Here is a 20,803-nt window from a genome sequence, read left to right on the forward strand (position 1 = left end):
ATGACCGACTCACTTCAAAAAGGTAATTAAGGTCAATATACTAAGGGTTTTATAATTCTCATGTTGAAGGAGAATTGAAATCTCATGTTTTAGAGATAAAAAGCACGTGAGACCTATGTGTTAGAAAAAATTATATGTAGGACCCATGTCAGCACGGAAATCGAAGGGTGTGTAGGAAAATTGTAATTCTCATGTTAAATGAGAATTATAAAACTCATATACTAAAAAAAAACAAAAAATTTGTACATAATATTGTAAAGAACCGATTCATCAAAAAACTTAAAATTGTTAAGTGAATGTCATATTAATGATTGTATATTATATCCTCTAACAAGTCCTCTTCCATAAAAGTCCATTGGACTTGAAAAAATGAACAATGCACAAACTCTTTTTATCTATGCCAACAAATTCCACGAAAATAATTAATTCTTAATAAAATGAGGAGCAATGAAAATCAAATTTGCGACCATTTTAATCATAGAAACTTTAATATTATATAAAGAACCAATTTATCTAAAAATGTAAATTATTAAATAAATGTCACATTAATAATTTTATATTATATCCCTATAATAAATATTCTAGTCTATTCTAGCACGTCTACCAAATGTTACCTAAACAAAGAATATTGTAATAATGAAGTGGAGGGGATGGAACCTCCATCTATCTTGAACACCAAAGCCTCATAGCTTCATTACAAGGCTAATGGTTAATTAAGCACGTTCTAAATATGTAAATTGGGTCATTAATCAAATTTGAAAAGTAGGGAACTTTCAAGTGAAGTTCCACTCATGTATGGCCTTTTTGTCAAAGCAACTTTTGCAGTATCATTATTTATGTGATGATGGTCTAGTACCAACGGTGAAGAATAAATGAGCAGCTTTACTCTAACCCCACGCGATAATCTCTCTATACAAAAGTCAGTTTATTACACTTGCATTTTTTAATTGATTGCGCCGAAATTCCCTGCAACTCGAAGAAAATTTCACACTTTTCCTTCTTATGTGTTGCATTTCGCTATTGTACACATTAGATTCCACCATTCCCAATGCCTTGAGCGAACTTAACTTTATTTATTTCTATTATTTTATTCTTTAAGTAAATTAATTACATTAGAGACCTAAGAATTACAAAATGGAAAAGAAAGGAAAACAATTAAATCAAATTAAGTTTAAAAGCACTAAACACATTATCAGTCATTTAAAATGAGGCGATTTACATTATTACAATCTTCAAAAATGGTAAGGGAGATAATCACGATAGTTGACGTGCCTATATATATTATCTCATACAACACACAAAAAAGTGAATAGGACCCACTAAGAAGAGAAGAGAAAAAAGAAAAAAGTGAATTCCACCCATTTTTTTATATGTTGCATAGAGAGAGAGAATGATTTATAATTTTTTTTTTACAAATTAGACTAAATATGACCGGTCATACACTTTTGATTAAAGTATAACCGGTTATACTTAGTGTAGTTTGTAAACAAAAAATTTGTAAATATAACATTTTCATATATATATATATATATATATATATATATATATATGAGTTTTATAATTCTCATTCAACAGTAGAATTGAAATCTTCTTACACACTCTTCGATTTCTGTGCTGACGTGGGTCCTATATATAATTTTTTTCTAACATATGGGTCCCACATACTTTTAGTTTCTACAACATAAGATTTCAAATTTTCACGTAATTTTGAGAATTATAAAATCATATATATATATATATATATGTCAAATAATCACGTAAGTCAAATAATCACGTAAGTCCACCTAAAGTATACATCCACGTGTATTAATATAGAAGCGACTTCAAAAAAGAGAAACCGTGTGATGTCAAGTATCAACTTAGTGCTATTCAGTTTGATGTTACAGGGTTGAGAGACTTGGGAAGAAAGAAACTTCTAGGATTGCTGAATAAAGATGAAAGGAAGATTATACCAAAAAAAAAAAAAGATGAAAGGAAGAGAAGGATGTTTCTTTTTGGAAATAACCAACGTCCAACTTCGATTTAACAAGACGTATCTTTGTCTTTTACAGAAATTATAAGACTTACTGCCTCGACATCATCAGTATATATATATCATAAGTTTATTCTCGATTGTTGATAATCATATCAATGTTATCAGTTTTAAATTTATTTAACTAAAGCAGTAAAGGAAAATAGTATATGATGATAAACTATTAGATAAATATAAAAAAATCAAAATCAAAATTATACTCGTATACATTTCCTCAAGAAAGGATTGGATGACTTCACAAAACATTTTAAACACTTCCAATACATTTTAAACTATTGATCATTTTAAAGTGATCAATATTCCTTTTTTGTAAATTTTAATGGTTTGTCTCTTTCTTATATTTACAACATCTTGGAATTGGGGATTTGGCAGGCCTCCACGTTTTGGTCCCATCCCAAGATTTAGATGAATCGCTATCAAGTTGTGGGCCTCCTTTTCGAGTTCGTTTTTGGGACCCTTTCAGACGTGATCATTGAACCTGACCAATTTCTATCCCTTGCAGTTGCATCCACCAAACCCACCTAATCAACCAAAATATTTTAGGCATATCGACATTCGGTATCTCTTTTATTATATGAAAAAGTGTGTATCGGGATGTAAAGTTGTGTCATTTCAAGTGAGAGAAAGAAATAGATAAAGAAGGAGAAAAAGTGAACAGAAAAATATAAAAGTATGGGTCCCACCTCTTTGTGAGAGTGAAAGGATATAAGTTGTGTAATTTAAAAGGACAAATACTTTTTCTTTTATTAAATATAATATATATAAGGAAAAATATTTCTCAAGCGGTTTGAGATAAATTTATCTCCGGCTACCCCAAAACTACGTCGTTTTGATTATTTATTTCCTTATATGTATTGATTCACCTTTGAATGGTTATGATTCTCCTTTTCTCTCTCTTCCTTTATCACCATTGATCCATCTTTATACGATTATGATTTAGTAGTCGGAGATAACTTTATCTCCGGCAGCTTGAGAAATGATAAGCTCATATATATATATATATATATGGTGAATGATCTTTTTACAAACTTTTTTATAAATTTTTTATATAGTGTAACCTAGTGTTCTCCCAGGAGAATATAATGTAGTTTGTAAACAAAAAATTTGTAAATATAATCATCCCCTATATATATATATATACTACTTTGAGAAAAGTGTTTGTCCTTTTAAATCACATAATTTGTGTCATATTACTCTTACAAAAAGATGGGACTCATATCTATATTTTTTTGTCCACTCTCTCTCCTTCTTTATCTATCTCTTTCTCTCACTTAAAATGATACAACTTTATTTACCAAAAAAAAAAAAATGACACAATTTTACCTCCTTTAAAATGATACACACATTTCCATGTTACTTTTGTCCTTGTAATTATTTCGTTGTATATCATTTTTTTTATTTTAGGAAAAGAAATACCTACATAGGCTCCTAATCATCTTCTTATTATAATATATTAATTTTATTTGGGATAGTTTATTCTGTCTACTCTTATTTTGCCTACCTTTTTCTATCCCTTTAAATACCGTTAGATTACAATCTCATTCAACGGTGGAGATTTATGATATAAAATAAATTCTTTTACCTCTTTCTCTCTCCTCCCCTTTCTCTTTCTTCAATGGTGCTTTAGCATAAAAAAAAAAGGTGCAAACTTTTTCTCAATTCATCCAACCTAGTCATTATTATGAGCATTTACAAAAAAAATAAATAGAAATGAGGTGTCAAGAATAAATAAATCCTGATGCCCTATGTTATGGAACCAGGTATGCTTGTTGTTGGGCGTAATATAAAGAGAACAAAGATCTTTTCCCCAGTGAAAAACAAGATAAGAAGAAGGAGAAAAGTTGATTCGTTTCAAATTTCAACAGCAAAGTAGAAACGTTACGGTAATCGCGGATTAATTCAAATGAAGGGTTATTCGTGATTTTTGTTTTTTTGTAATTGTGTGATTTCTGCCGTGTTCAATTACATCATATCTAAGAATTTTTGAAAATTATACTCATCCAACAAAACTATCATGCCATTATAGATTCAAATATAAATTCAGGCTATAAATTCCGCAAATCGACATAGAGAAAGGGGAGGAGAGAGAACGAGTGTGAGAGACAGTAAAGAGAAAGAAAGAGGAAAAATATTTATTTTATTCTACAAATCTTCACCGTTAGATGAGATTGTATTTTAACGGTTTGAGAGAGGTAGGTAAAGGTATGCAAAATAAGAGTAGGCAGAATAACATATCTCATTTTATTTATAGGAGATAATTTTATCTCTTATATTTACATAAAAGTATATGAGACTCATTTTTTCTCTTTCTTCTTTTCTCATTGAGTCCCACATATTTTTATGCGTTTCTTTATGCTTTTGTTTTCTTTTCTTTTTTCTTCATCCAGCGTAAGTTGGTTACATGTCTATAATTTATTATTTAATTTTATATACCAAATTTAAATGCCCATTTTGTAGAGTGAAATAATCTCTGCATTTTTTTTTCTTTCCACGTATTTACGTTTTTTTTTTCATTTTGGGACGCATATCTTTTAAGTTTTTATATTAAATTAAATTAATATCTTTCTTTTGAATTTGTTATTCACTTTAAAAAACAATTTTCTTGATTTTTTTAATTAATGCTCAGATTTCTTCAACCAACAATGGACATAATGTGATATTTATAAATTATCAATAAAATAATCTTTTATTAATTAAATCAGTATTTTTAAATTAATTTTTATATTTAATCTATATTTAAAAATGCTAGCAAAACATACGAATACGATATACTTATAAACTAATATTGGATGCGCGGTTAGGAAATCATTTTAATGGATCAGACTATTTCTGTCATTCACAAAAAATGAAAGACAATGATATCTTTGAAAATTAACTATTCGATTATACTTATTTAGAAATATCTGCAAAATTTTTTTTGTGAAATTGTACAAAGTACTTTTGAGTATATATCATTATAAATAGAGCTGTCAAAAAGGGCTCAAGCCCTAGGGCCAGCCCATCAAGCCCTAGGGCCAGCTCTATAAAATTTTAGCCCTCTATGTAATGGGGCCATTTTAAGTTCATTCTTTTAAAGCCCTCTCATTATAGGGTTAGGTTGGGGCTGGCCCGCGGGCTACAATATTCAACTCAATTTACAACGAAAAATTTTTATCAAAAGTTTTGACGGAAAAAAGAATTCCTTCAAAAAATTTGACGGAATATTTTCCGTCCAAAATCTTCGAAGAAAATGTGACCCAATGAAAATTACAACGAAAATATTTTTTTTCAAAATTTTTGAGTGAAATGTATCTGTGAAACTTTCGACGGAATTTAGATTTCTTAAAGATTTTTGACAAAATATTTTTTTCGTTGAAATTTTTTACAGAAATATTTTCGTCAAAGTTTTTTACAGAAATAATTTTCGTGGGAAATTTTTAACAAAAATGTGTTATGTTTAAAATTTTGAAAGAAATATCTTTTATCGAAAATTTTGTCAAAAATATTTTTCGTCAAAATTTTTTGACGGAAATGTGTTTCGTCAAAAATTTTGACGGAAATTTTTTTCGTCAAAAATTTCGACAAAAACATTTTTCATCAAAAATTTCGATGTAAATTTTTGTGTCAAAAATTTTGACAGAAATTTTTTTCGTCAAAAATTTCGTCGAAAAATTTTTTCGTCCAAAATTTCAACAAAAACTTTTTTCGTCAAAAATTTAAACAAAAACTTTTTCCGTCAAAAATTTCGTTGGAAATTTTTTCGCCAAAAATTTCGACGGAAATTTTTTCGTCAAAAATATTTACGGAATTTAGATTCTGTAAAGAATTTTGACGAATTTCTTTTTTTCGTCAATTTTTTTACAGAAACGTTTTCTGTCAAAACTTTTTACGAAAAAATTTCTATGCAATAATTTTTTTAAAAAGTGACTATTTTCTAAAAATTATTTATTTTTATTTTTTCTAATAATTTCTATGCACTATTTTATTATAAATATTTTTTTTTAAAAATACATATTATTTTTTTAGAAGGCCCGCGGGCTGGCCCTAACCCATATGGCTTTGGCCCATGTGGATCTATATCATTGTGGGCTTTTTGGCCCTGTGGACTTTTTGACCCTAACCCACTTGGGCTAGGGCTAAATGGGCCGGGTTGGCCTGTTTTGACAGCTCTAATTATAAAAACACCGAAACATTAAAATATGGATTTTGTACATGATTATTACGGGATAGATCACTCCATTGCCTCACCAATTCTATTTGTTTTCTCAATTATGCTACCAACTAGATAACTAATTTTACTCCACAACTGTAATGTATTCTAATTATTCCAAAAATAATTATATATTTATTGTAAAAAAAAGCGGTGAATAAATGGAATCAACTGATTAAGAAAATATTGTTGGGGCTTCCTCCTTCAATGCTAAGTCCAAGCCCATTGAGTGGTTTCCTAAAAATTCTAACCCTAGACTCACCTTCTCTATATATTCATTAGTTGTGGGTGGAGGCTAGGTTAAGTGAATGAGAGAGAAAATTTGAGAGATAATTATTTGATTGTTTGAGCAAAGCTTTATGCTTTGCATTTGAGAGATCTCTAGAAAGAGTTTGAGTGAAACATCTCTAGGGTAGTTTGATTATCACCATTGTTGGAGAGGTTGAGTTAACCACCACATTGGTGTATTCTGATTATTTTGTAACCATTATTTTCATAGTGAATTTTTGATCTGGACTAGGTCCCGTGAGTTTTTACTTCTTCATTGGAGAAGGTTTTCCCACGTTAAAAATTATTTGTGTTCTCTCTCTCTCTCTCCTGTTTTTCGTTTTTGATTTTTCCACTGCGCTGCCTGACCTGGTGAAATTCAGGCCGAGGTATTGCTGAGATCTGAGATCGAGGATCTCATTGACTGACTTCCGCAAAGGCCCCTGAGCCGATCTGAGGGAACTGATTTTTCCCAACAAATACAAGGCAAAGAAAGTAAGGGGACGTTTGGTTGAGGAGAAACTTTTTGAATACTAGGAAAACGTAATTGATAGGGAAATGGTTGGAAAGTGAGTTTGATAGGAAAATGTAAAAAAAGTTGTTTGGTTGTAAAAAAGTATAGATGGACAAATTAGGTAAGATTTATAAAGTCTATGTTTGGTTTGAGGTAAAATATAAATAGAGAAATAAGTGACAATTACGAAAATATCCCTGTTTTTAAAATTTTTGGGAAAATAAAAAAATTGTAAATTAGAGAGAAATGCGAAAAAAGAAAAAGGAAAAATGGATCCAGTGAAGGTAGGAATGGCGGGAAAAGCAGCGAGGCAAAAATTAATAGGACATGCTTCCAATCCTGACTGAACTTCGACGTGCATTGGACATGCAATCAACACTTGAATCCCTTGTAGAGGAAGGGAATTATTGGAAGGTAGGCTTCTATATATGTTCTAACAAGCAGATTTACTCAAAAAACAATCAAGTTTCTATTATTGTTTTACCTGTTTTTGGATATAAGCCATCTTCTAAAATGTTTATTTTTATTTTGATCATTATACAGGCATTTCAAGTCCTATCTGAATATTTGCAACTCCTAGATAGTTTGTCGGACCTTGCAGTAATACAAGAGATGAGTCGTGGTGTGGAGGTAAATGTTGAACAACTACTCGGGAAGATTTAGCGTGATATGTTGAGCACTGCTATATTCTTAAGATTTTCCTTGCATGTTAGGAACTTGTGTAATTAAATCCATTACTTGTACATGTGTTACCATACATATTCCTGATGACAATGTAGGGTGCTTGTGTATTTAACTGTTTAAGACTTTGAGTTTTTTCCATCATACTATTAATGTAGGTTTGGCTGGGAAGAACCTTACAGAAGCTGGATGCTCTTTTATTGGAAGTACGTCAGGAATTCAAGGAAGATGGCTATATAACAGTGGGTATCTATTTATTTTTTTTCGAAAATTGGTTTGCTTTCTATGGAGCATGTGTTGAGTATTTAGTGTCTAGAACAAGCATATATACGTGTTAATTTTGTTTCTCTGCTTCAAGGGGTTGTGCGGCAAATTAAACTAGTTTAATAAATCCCTATACAGATGATCTGGTTCAAATTAAACTTGGTTACTGCACTAGTTTAATATTAAATATTGTTTGGTGAACCTTGGTGATAGTGAATCTATTTTTTTTTTGTTGTAAATTTCAAATAAATAGATGGACGGAAGAGAAATGATGTTCTAGTTAAAATGAAAACTGATTAAATAAAAACCAGTTTTGTATAGGATTTTGTTCGAACTAGCTTTGGATTAAAAACGGATAATTTTTCAAGTAATTGCCAAACACATGATTTCAAAGCTTACCCTAGTGTATCTAGTTATCCAGGTTTGGAGTTTGTGGAAAACACACTGCATTACATTAATCTTTTCTTTTCGTTATTTGTATGTTCATGCGCTTTAATATGCTAGCATGTGCTCCAAGTAATCACCATTTGATATGATTCGTTGTTTTCCCCATTTTATGGTATATATGTATGCAGATATTTGCTATTGGATTATTGGAAATATATTATAAATGATGTAACATTAGAAGAGGTGATGCAGGTAATTGATGCGTATGCATGAATAGGGGATACCACTGGTCTTGCTGAAAAGATACAGAGTTTCTTCATGCAAGAAGTTATATCAGAAACACACTCTGTGTTACAGGCAATTGTGCATGAGGTATGTCAGTACGTTTTCTTCGCCTCTTTCTTTATGCTTTACATGAGGGTATTACGGTCTTATTTTGATTCCACTTTTGCCATTTCCCCATCTAAGGAGAAAAAATCACCTCCAATTTGTCTTTCCTAATAGTGCCAATAGCTTGCTTTCTACCACCAGATGAAGAATGATAGGGAAATATAATAGATGGGGAACTTAAAAAAAAACAGCCTACCAAACGTGGGTGTCTTAATTTGCCACTTTTATTTGCATAGACAAGTTATAGGAAACCCTCAACCAAACAGCACCTAAGGGAGAAGAGACCACAAATTGTATTATTCGACATATAAGTCGTACCACCTCAATATATAAGTGAAGGTGGGGAAGACCGAAGAATACAAAATATTTTCATCTTGTAGTCTATTCATAATTTACTGTTATAATACATAATCTCCCATAAAACATAGTAAAATAAAACCTAGTAATGTAATTTGTAACTATCAGAGAAGTATATAAATTATTGGTGGGCTCTCATTTAACAGCTTAACCTTTTGGGTTGAATTGGTTTTTACATGGTATCAAAGTCTCACTTCTTTACATGGTATAAAAGCTTCAGTGACTATAAGGTCGCGAGTTTTTGATCCATACCGCTCCCACTTTCAAATGGAATTATCACCCAAAAAACTCTTACATAAGGGGATTTGTTAGAGAATAATATAAACTATTAAAAATGCTATGTAAGTCGATTTGTGCATTATCCACCCTTCATGTCCAGTGAGCTCTTGTGTGAGGAGCATGTTAGAGAAGTATATAAACCATTAATAGACCTTTATTTAACAATTTAAGCTTTTAAGTTGAATTAATTCTTTACAATAACATTCTTATGTAATAATATCCATTTGTAACAATATTCCTATTTCTTGATTTTATTTCACTTATTCGTTCAGCCCCAATTTCCAATCCCACCCGCCAGCAGCTTAGCAGTTCTAGCGTCCCATTTAGTTCTTACCTAAGGCCTTTCAAAATTTTCCCACAATTTTCGCCACTAAAAGTATTGAAATACTTCTTCCAATACTCATGTTTTTTTTTTTTTTTTTTTATGTGTATTGCGAATTATTCATATAGGTTAGATCACATTAATTATACGTATTCGAAGAAAATAATTTTCAATCTCGTTGATTGAGCAAAAGAAGAAAATTCAGAAAGTCTTTTTGTTCCGTAACGTAAATTAAGAAGCCATGAATCAAAGAAATCTAATGACAACCAATGTTTAAATTATTAAAAAACAGAAAGTGTGTCTCTAGTCACGATTGAGTTAAACACTGATTCCATCCAATTGCAACATAAATTTCATTCAGTAACCCGACTCAGTCAAAAAGGAGCAAATTGTTCCTTCAATGAATTTAGTTATTTTGGTCAAGTGACATAGCCTTGTAGCAACTATGACTGGTTTTCATTATTTCAACTTAGAAAATTTAATATTTTATAATGATAATTATTTAATATATTGAATTTATATAATATTTTAGGATTTATTTTTTAATTAGGGATATTTTTAATACTTCATTTATAATTTAGTGTTTTGTTTATTAAGAATTTTTTGAAATTTTACATAACAATAACATTTTTTACATTCAGGGAAATGAATGATACACAGTTATATAACCATGAGGTGTCTAACTAATAAGTTTAAAACTATAAAAATTAAATAATACATGAAAATACAAGGAGGTAAAAGTGGTATTTTTCCTAGTGTACATGCAGTAAGGGTATTTTTTTCATCGATAAAAAAAATTAAACAAAGCGAATCAATTTCAATCTAAAAAGTTAAAGTTATTGGGTGAGGCTATATTATTCATTTTTATATATCTTTATCTGTCCTCTCACATGAGAGCCTACTGAGCTTGAAGGGTGAACAATGTACAGGTTCGTCTGCTTGCGCTAAGAAATTTCACAAGAGAAAGTGAGGTAGTGATAATCGAACCTGTAACATTGAGGCTCTGATGTCATGTAAAGACAGTGGCGGAGCAACATGTTGGCTGTGGGTGGCCTCGGACCGGACTAAATTTTAACAAATTATACTTATCATGTATAATTATATAATTAGTTATAATTTGGCCCGGTTTAAAATTGTAATTTGGCCCGGGCTAAAATTTATAATTTGGCCCTATCAAAAAAATAAAATATATTTGGTGAGAAATTTGGGTAAGGCCCTATCAAAAAAAAAATATATTTGGTGAGAAATTTGGGTAAGTTGTATTAAGTTATGTGTTATATTTTCACTTATATAATTTTTTTTAAATATATTTAATAAAATTAAAAATTATTTAATAAAATTATAACTCTTTTTAATACTGTCTGCTCAGGTGTTTTGTATTTAATATGATTTAAATATATTATAATATGAATTAACTAAAATTAAAAAAAATAAATACACATATAATTTTTGGCCCGGGCTCCAAGTGGACCCTGACTCCGCCACTGTATAAAGAACCAATACAATCCAAAAATTTAAGTTAGTAAATGAGACTACATTAATAATTTTTATATATATCTTAGGAAAATCCTTCTGAACGGTTGCATTTTGTTAAAAATAATTCATTGAGCGAAAAGTTACAAAATTCTCGTTTCTTCCTCTTCCTCGGCCGTGGTGGGGACCGTCGAAGGTGAATTGCAATTTTGATGAGAGTTTAAGATAATTAAGTCAACTACTATAGTGGTGATACATATAAACATACTTTGACTAAAATAAAGTTGAAATTCAATATAGGAAAACTGTATAAGGAAAGAGACAGAATATACATGAAGTCTATATATTGAAGTACTCCTTATATAGGCATTGTAGGTGATGTCTTACATGAGGATGTGCAATCCAATCAATTATTACTAAATAACACGTGTTCTTTCTGTTGATAGAAATATGTTACAAATTAGGCTTATATTAAGCAAGTTCGAGTTGGAGTTGATCTGATTGGTTAAATAAACACGTTGGAATAGACTCAACTTACAGGTACGTAGTCAACAAATGAGTCTAGTCGGATCTGACACGAACATTAGGTATTGGGCTTGTCCAACATTCGGTATGGTCCAATGTTAGCATTTCAAATTGTGAATATGCGTTTGATGCATACTAGTAGATTACTGCATCACAAATAGACAATCTTTCGTGCCATTAGATGTTTGATAAATTATGTGATATTTATATAATATAACAAACAATTTATCATAATGTCATTTATGGTATGCATTGTTTTGCGTATAATATTCAAAATCAGAGGGAGTCCTCTAACCAATGATGGATTGATTAGGAAAAAAAATCAATCACGTAAGGAAGAAAGGGAAGAGACAAAGGGATGGCCCCAACGCTTGTGTGAATAATATTTGAGCCAGCAAGTGTTCAACCAGATTACAAATAGAATCTGCTAGTTGTGAATTTGGTAATGGGATCCATTGTATTTGTACAGGGTTAAAGTTTTGGCTAGAAAGCTAGAAATTATTGGATGTCCTTTAAGCAATCTTTCCTTGGATTAAATTTTTGAAAAATTCCAAAATTGTATTGATGGATGCTTTTATGGTATTAGTTAAGGAAATAAAAATAAAAACTAATCAAGAAAAATAATTATTTTCAAAAATAAAAGATATCAAATAAAAATTATAGTATTTATTACATTAAAATTAAAAATTAATATTTACTTATTCAATAATTAAAAATATTTAATATGACCTATTAAATACTCCTTATTTAATGCTTTCAAATCACTTGTTAAACAAAAAAATTTGTTATAAAAAGATATAGAAAAATATTTTTACAGTTAATGCAGATAAATTATCTGTATTTACTTTCAAAATGATGCCTAAAATAAATTAAAATTATAAAAATGTCATAATTTTCACTCTAAAATAATATCATATTAGATTTACCGCAAATAACAACAGAAAAAAAGCGAACCAAAAAATATTATAGTAAGAGACTGGGAGGTTAAGGTGCATGCTGTACATTTATCGATGTGCAGAATTTATGGCCTGGATTCGCCTCCGGGCACTTTCTCAGTTGCTTTTTTATCTTGTGATTAATTCTTTTGGTCCTCGCCCCTCGGCTATTCCCCAAATTTGAAAAAGTATAAAAATAATAATAACAATGAACCGAAAAACTTGACTGATTCAATATTTTTCAACTATTTCCTGATTCAAATAAACATTTATAAATTTACACTTAATTTACCGAATTTTGTTCGAAAATCGGTCAATATTTTTAAGGAGACCAGTTAGGTAGCCAAGTCACTAATTTTCCGTCTGAACAGCGAGAAAATCTTTAATGCTAAGGACGTATCAAATTTTCGATGCATCCTCCATTTACAATGTGATATATGTCTTATTTTTGTTAAATTATTAATAAACAATTAAAGAAGGTTATATTTATAATTTATTTTTTTTACAATCTTTTACAACTATATCTTAACACTATTAATTTTTGTCAATCAACGGTTATTATTTTTGCAAATTAAACTTATTAATTGATTATTAATTCACAATAAATAATAACCGTTGATTGACGGAAATCAACGGTGTTAAGATATGATTGTAAGAGGTTGTAAATATAACCTTCTTCAAAATAATTTATTTTAAAATCAAGTGAGAGAGTGAATGATGATTTATGACAAGACAGGGAGTCGATTTTCTCATATGTTAATTAATATAATTACATTATATAGGAGAATTATAATTATACAAAGATAAATTGATGATGATATATAAAGAAAGGGAGAAAAAAATATTGCGATAAATAGTTATAAAATCATTACAGTTGATTTTCTTTGTATGATTAAGATTCTCCCATATAATATAATTAAATAAAATATGAGAGAATTCATTTTTACACAAAGTTTTTATACTTTTTGTATTTTTGAATGAGTCTCACTTGATTATGAGGGTTATTATTATCTTTTATTATAAATATATTTTTTATGCGTATTATAATTATATTTTTTTTTATTCTTCTCCTCACCTTCTGTGTTGGGTTCGAACCGAATACTTGGTGGTTAAAAGGCAAGCTCAAACCAATAAGTCACTCGTAAAACCAGCTATTATAATTTCAAAACATGTTTATTTTTTATAATAAATTAGTAATAAGCTATTTTAAACATAAATAATATAATGTAGCCGTGTAGGTATATATTTAATAATTAAATTTAAAAGAAAATCTAATTTCAACAACCTGGAATAATTTTTTTTAAAATAAAATTATAATGAATTGAAAACTTATAACAATATTTTTGTGGAGAATAAGTCTCTGTTTGATAACTATTTTTAAAAATAGTTTTATGGTTGTCAGAACAAAAAAAAAAAAAACTTTATTTGTTATGCCTATTTTGTAAAAAAATAATAATAATTAAAACTGTAACCATTTTTTTGTTTTTAAAATCAAATTTAGAGAACCTGGGTTATTTTGTTTTCTATTTTGATTTTTAATTTTTAAAATAAAAAAAATTAAAAATACTTATTTTCATAACTGTTCTTCAAAGAGAAAAAAAAAATCAAGCCGTAAATTTTCTCAAGTATTGTGTTAACATGATCATATATCATTTAAATTATTAATAATTAATTTATTAAGAATAACTAAAAAAATTCAGAAACCACAATCAACGAGACATGAAACGATTCATTGGTGTTGTTTGTATGTGACAAGACAACAAAATAAAAACGTGATCGAATCACAAAGTAGCCTAAAATTTCAACTTTAAAGCTAGGCACGTTGTATTGTATCATAATTGATGAGTAGATTGCATTGAAATGGGCATCGTGGGAGCACAGAGGACTGTAACGGTCCACGTGTTGATAAGTGGGTGGTGCTGGGGGTGACTGGTGTAGTTATTAGTCTACGTTGAAAGATCAAAAGAAAAAGGGTAGCAAGAGTGAGTGTTTTTGGTAGTTATACCAGCTATTTTGCACCCTTCGAAATGGATAAAATTGTTCGGCTACTTGTCTTTCAAACCCCTTCACGATTCTACATATTTGGAAGTGTTTCTTCATGAGTTAGGAAAATTAGATATCAGTTTCTATGTTTGTAACCTTTTCGTCACTAGGAACAAATGCCAACAATCCTTATACGATGGGTAAGGTGGATAAAAATTAAAATACATGCCTTGTGATTTGTGAATATTCACAAAAACCTTTGAAATATGTTTTTTTATTTCATGTATTATGTGTATTATAATTGTTTTCTTTTACTTTAAGATTGGATCAAAGTTTATATTATTTACTATTATAAAATTTAATTAATCTTAGTATGTTATTTGAGATATCATTTTAAATTTGTTAAACAAAGTTATGGTATGCGTTGTTACGAGTACTTTGTAATTTATAAAATTTATTTTAATTTCTTCAATACTCATAGATATAAATAAATATTTATTTAAAGAGAATTATTTTTCTCATGTAGTAGGAGAAAATTTTTATCTCCTACATATACAAATGAAATGCGACCCATCGATTTAAAAAAAGGCACATTATTCGATGTAAGTATAACATGAAAAAATAATCTTACGTAAAACGTGAGAATATGATTTTCCCTTCTTCTTTTCATAGTGTCCCTAATCCATAGGATGAAATTAATTCCTTTTACGATTTAATTTCCCTTATTTAAATACCCATCACGAAGATAAAAGCAGGAATAAGAGAAGCACTGTCCGTCCGTCTCCGTCCTTTTGCGATTCTTATTCATGACTCTCCAAATCAATTAGGTAATTGTATTTTCGTCTAACTGATTGGCGTACTTGTGTAGTCATAATATATAGTTACTTAAAATAATGTATATAATAGGTTAAATTTTTTTGGCTTAAGCAACCTGGTAATTTTACTCTTATCTCTTTTCGAGTTTAACATCTATTGGCGCTGATAACGATTGGTTCCTTTTAATTCTATTATAGTAAAATGGATTTGATCTCATAGTCGATATCAAATTGTTGAAGTGAATCCACCTTAAGATATTTACAAAAGGAAAATTATTGGCCTAAATAGGCGTGCTTCACCCTTAAATATTGGGTAGAGATTGTTAATTGAAGTTAATAAATAATATTTGGTAGAGATTTCATCCAAGACGGTAAGTGCAGATAGCAACGTCAGGCGAGGTGAATTTTTTGTTTCTCCTAAGGAAGTACACGTGTAGGGTTGTTTTATGACTTAATTCCACGTTGACATTTTCATCCCCATATAAAACAGAAACCCCTTATGTATATTACTTAATAATATATTGGGAGGAGGGGAGGTTCCGGATAGGAGAATGTCTTTTTCTTTTTTAATGATGGTTTCATTAATAAGGACAAGCGACAAGCCCCACCGATTCAAACAATTACAATACAACCAAACACTCTCGAGAATAATATAATACACACAGTATTGATGTACATGCTATTTTATATTTGGATTAAAAATTTATCCATTTCAAAAATGTAATTTACTTCTTCTTAGTAATTTATAATTATGTATTGAGGATACTACATAGTTATAACTTAAAATTATTTTTTTCACTTTTCACGTCAACAAACAGTATTTAAAAAAAAAAAAGTACAATTTTAATATTATAACTATGTATTATTTTTAGTACATAATTATAAATTACTAAAAAAATATATGTTACATTTTTTAGAAGGACAAACCATTTCCGCTTTATATTCAAGGGCAGACCTACATCGGGGGCGTGGATGGGCGGCCGCCCCCCTCCCCATCTTCCAAATTTGAAAAAACATGTATATGCTCCCAAAAAATACATAATATACTTCATTTTCTGTAACTATTTGTATATGTTTTCTACTTTTAGATTGTGATTTTCCTACTTTCCACTGTTGACATGGGCATATGACAATGAAATAATCTATGTTAAATTCGTCAATTCAGTATACTTGTTAAACTATATTTTATTTGAAATATAAATTAGATTTGTTAAAATTTTTGTTCCCTCTTATGATTTTCTGGGTCCGCCACTGTTTATATTTATATAATTTAATTCAAATTGATTCTTTTTCTTTTATTTCATTTTTTGCACTTATACTATGATTTCATTATATATCTTGTTCTAGTGCGACGAGATGATATGCAAAACATTATTTTAAAGTTCAACAATCGGGTTGTTCAATTCAGTTCATGCCTAACTCAGCATGTTAAGATTTAACGCTCACCCTTCCCTTTCTCCTCAACACCTATAGTATAGATACTAGGTCAAATGCTATACTAATCCTGTTTGATTTTAACTTAACAAACAGTACAATAGATATTCATGGAAGATGGAACTACCTTCTGAGTTCCCCCTAGAGCCGTGCTTTGACCATACAATCAGATCCCATCAAGTTTTCCCATTTGCAAGAAGAACTAATCTAAATTAATTGTATTTGGACCAATTAATAAATTTCAAACATTTTTTTTTCAAGGATGGTTATATTAACAAATTTTTTTATTTATAAATTTATAAATTACATTATATCTTATTGATAAGATTTCACCTAAAAATGTTTTACCGAATAATATAATTTGTAAGAATTTATAAACAAAAAATTTATAAACATAATTTTCCATTTTTTCTCTTTTCTTTGTTTTTTTTTTTGGGTGCAAAATGCTTTCATAGAGAGGATATATCAAATAGACATGAACACTTCAGCACTGATTCCCAACCTAATCCACAATTGTTTACAGCTTAAACCTTATCTCTTATTTACCTTGTTTAAGATAATCCAAAACATTCACCCACTTGTTGTAACTTATCCTCAGCTTATTCTTTGCTATCTTTTTTCACCAGATGACCTTCCATTAGTTAATACTAATGTGTGCGTGTGCGTGTGGGTTATAACTTTTTAATATATAATATGCAATTTTTATTTTTATTTTGACTGCTTAAGGGTATAGAATTCAATTCAAAGATGATCACTGTTTCTTTCTTTCTCTCTTTCTTCATATCTAAAAAAGGAAACCGACAATGCTAAGGTTTTGCAGATAGCAGCTAGCTAGTTCTATTTTCGCATCCTTCATTCATTTTCAGTCAACATCTATTTAGTTGTGAACTTATATACCCAAAATTATCAGAGAGGCGGCAACCGTATAGTTATTTATTTATTGGTAAAGTATTTTTCTTTATACCCAGCAACACTCTTTTTTTTTCCTTATTTATTTTTGGAGAATCAAAATCAAAAAGAGAATTTCTGAACCCAAAAACAAACAAAAAATTTGTATCAGAAAGGGTGGTGGGGTGTGTTTGCATGGTGTGAGCTTAAGAGTAATTGAGGCGCAACAAAGGTCACTGTTCTAGTGGGGGCTAGCTTTTCATGTTCAATTTCTCTTACCCACCTTATATAATCAATCGTGTTTCTTTCTCAGAAGGAATCAACCAAAACAAAATTCTGGGTCGATCTTATTATTAATTCTTCGCAAACAAAATCTGCAACACATCACAAAGCAGGGTTAAGGTTACATGTGCTTGTTAAAGGTGGCGCACCAAAGAGGTTCAGGCGAGTTCGTCAGGTTCACGGCGGAACACGGCGGAGGCGATGAGGAAGTGGAAGACACTTTTGGACAAGATGATGGGCCATCACAGTCACTAGGATTTAGTGAACCGGTGCAGCAAGGGGAGGTGGCATCAATGCCAGGGCATGTGGTTTCAGGGCACACCAGGGCTAGAGAGATGACGGCTGCGACGGTTTCGGCGCCGCCGCATGTCTTATCATCTGGCTATGGCCAGACCCACAGGGAGTGGGTCCAAAGAAGTGGTTTTCCTATGATGTCAGGTTTTATGCATGTCTCTTCTCCTCGTTTGTCTTCATCCAGTTCTGGCTCTCTTTTGGGGTCTGGCTCTGGTTCTAGTTCATGGGTTGGGCACAAAAGAGGGCGTGAAGATGAAAGTGGTGTAGGTGGTTCATCTCAGTTGATACAAGATGTGACTAGACTCTATACAAACATTGGTGACTTGGGACTACCATCTCAAGGACAGTCATCATCAAGTGCAATTGGTTTGTTTTGTTTGCCTCAACATTCTCTGCCCATAACATAATCATCATACACATACCATTTTATTCTCTTCAAATTTAGTCAGAATTAATTAATAAATGGCATCCCATTATTTGCATTGCTTTCAATTTTGCTTAACCAACTTTTTATAACTCATAAGCCAACATGCTATTGTAACATTAATCTATATCAACCAAATCTTTAACTTATCAAATTCTCTTGCCCCACTTGCACAACCTTAATTAATTTTTTTTTTTTTATTGTGGTATCACCACTTTATATTGCATGCATCAAACAATTTTCAATAACAACAAAACAAAATGAAACTTAGATAATATACCAAATTGGCTATAGAACAGTGTTGGTGTTGCAAAATGCAAAACACACATCATTCTAGCATTTGTACATTAGTCCAAATGTTTTGTGTACGTTATTTTAGTCTTTGATTTAAAACAGTGAGAGAAGAAGCTACAACGATTGGGACCACAACCGCCGCCGCCGCCGCCACGACGGCACCGTCGAGTGAAACTGCATCATATGAAGAAACCGGCGAGAGGAGGAGAAGGTACAGAGGAGTGAGGCAGAGACCATGGGGGAAATGGGCAGCAGAGATTCGTGATCCTCACAAAGCGGCAAGAGTGTGGCTTGGAACATTCGAAACTGCAGAAGCTGCAGCAAGAGCTTACGATGAAGCTGCATTGAGATTCAGAGGTAACAGAGCAAAACTCAACTTCCCAGAAAACGTTACTGCAGCAATGCGACCACCACCTGCTCACGATTTTCCTATCGCCATTTCTGGTTCACCATCATTTAATTTGTTGCCGGCACCTCCTCTTCCGCCGCCGTTGCAGCCACCGTTCATGCAGAGACAACCTTTTCAGGGCTCCTCTGATTTGATGAGAGACTACTGGGAATATTCTCAGCTTCTGAAGAGCTCAGGTGACTTCCATGGACTTGAACAATGGTTCTATGATTCGCAAATGGCAGCGATTCAATCTTCATCTTCGTTGTTATCACCATCTTTGTCGTCTTCTTCATCACCAACTGCATTTTCTCCATCCAGTCAATTGTCCTCTGCTTCTTTTCCTCTGTCTTCTGGTCAGCAAGTGGGGTTTTTCCGGCCGCCGGGAGACCACTCTCGTGGCGGCGGTGACGGTGGTGGCGGGTCAAATTTTCCACCTTCGACATGGTCAGATACCAGTGGCTATCCTCCTCCCTCTGGTTGATATGGAGTACACCACTTCCTTATTTCCTTTTTATTTTTTTATTTTCCTACTATTTTTTCTTTCTTTCATAGACTAATTACTTGCAAAGAAAAGAAAAAAAAAAAGGTAGATTTGGGGTTAAATAATTTGGAGTACACTGAATTCTTATGTAGTGTTGGATTATATATTATTTGTTAATGTTATTGTGAATACAAATTATTTTCACATTAAATCAGTTAGGGTCTTGACATTGACTGGTTTTTTAAAATGATACAATTTTTTTTTAAATAGTACGATATAGACTCAGCACTTGTTAAATTTTTAAAAATAATACAATTTTGGTACTGGTTGGGCTTTATCTGTCTAGTTTTTTTGGCATGGATTAAAATTATTTTCAAAAATAGGGGAGAAAATTATAGATTGAGGGATGATAAAATGTTGAAAGACAAAGCAGCAACTTAGTTTTAAACTTAGTTTAGATGTAAAGACAAAGCAGCATTTAGGTTTTGGGCTTAGTTTATTCTAAATTCTCAATGGATTTTATTTCAACCTTGTCTATAATCCACAGAAAGGTATAGAAACCATTATCTTTTACAAAATCTGTCTGCCAGAATCTATACAGCCGCAACTTTATTAAAGTGATTGTCCGAGTACTACTCTTCTTAACCACCCTCGTGTGTTTCTTTATTCTTAAGATATGGATATATTTAGTAGTTACTAATTAATAGCTAATATTTAGTGACTTATTTTCTTTAAATTAGAACATAATTATAAAAATTATTTATTACATTTTATATATCAAGTAAGTAGAATATATAAATGATTATTTATTATTAAAAATACATGTATCTTTATAAAAAATGTGTTAGGCAGAGGGGAAAAAACACAAATTTCTTAAGCATATCTTACATGTTGATGTCAGG

At 30.8% G+C, this 20,803-nt stretch overlaps 1 protein-coding gene across 1 annotated transcript; it reads left to right on the top strand.

The window, feature by feature from the left end:
• Positions 1–18,142: 18,142 nt before the first annotated feature.
• Positions 18,143–19,901, top strand: LOC133290982 (ethylene-responsive transcription factor ABR1-like). Its single transcript, XM_061489141.1, has 2 exons — positions 18,143–18,668; positions 19,132–19,901. Exons 1-2 carry the CDS (start codon positions 18,143–18,145, stop codon positions 19,899–19,901), a joined length of 1,296 nt encoding a protein of 431 aa, XP_061345125.1.
• The last annotated feature ends 902 nt before the right edge of the window (positions 19,902–20,803 follow it).

This window comes from Gastrolobium bilobum, unplaced genomic scaffold (assembly GCF_033153095.1).
Source record: "Gastrolobium bilobum isolate Gb01-03AN ecotype WA unplaced genomic scaffold, APGP_CSIRO_Gbil_v1 utg8260, whole genome shotgun sequence".
Classification (NCBI taxonomy): domain Eukaryota; kingdom Viridiplantae; phylum Streptophyta; class Magnoliopsida; order Fabales; family Fabaceae; genus Gastrolobium; species Gastrolobium bilobum.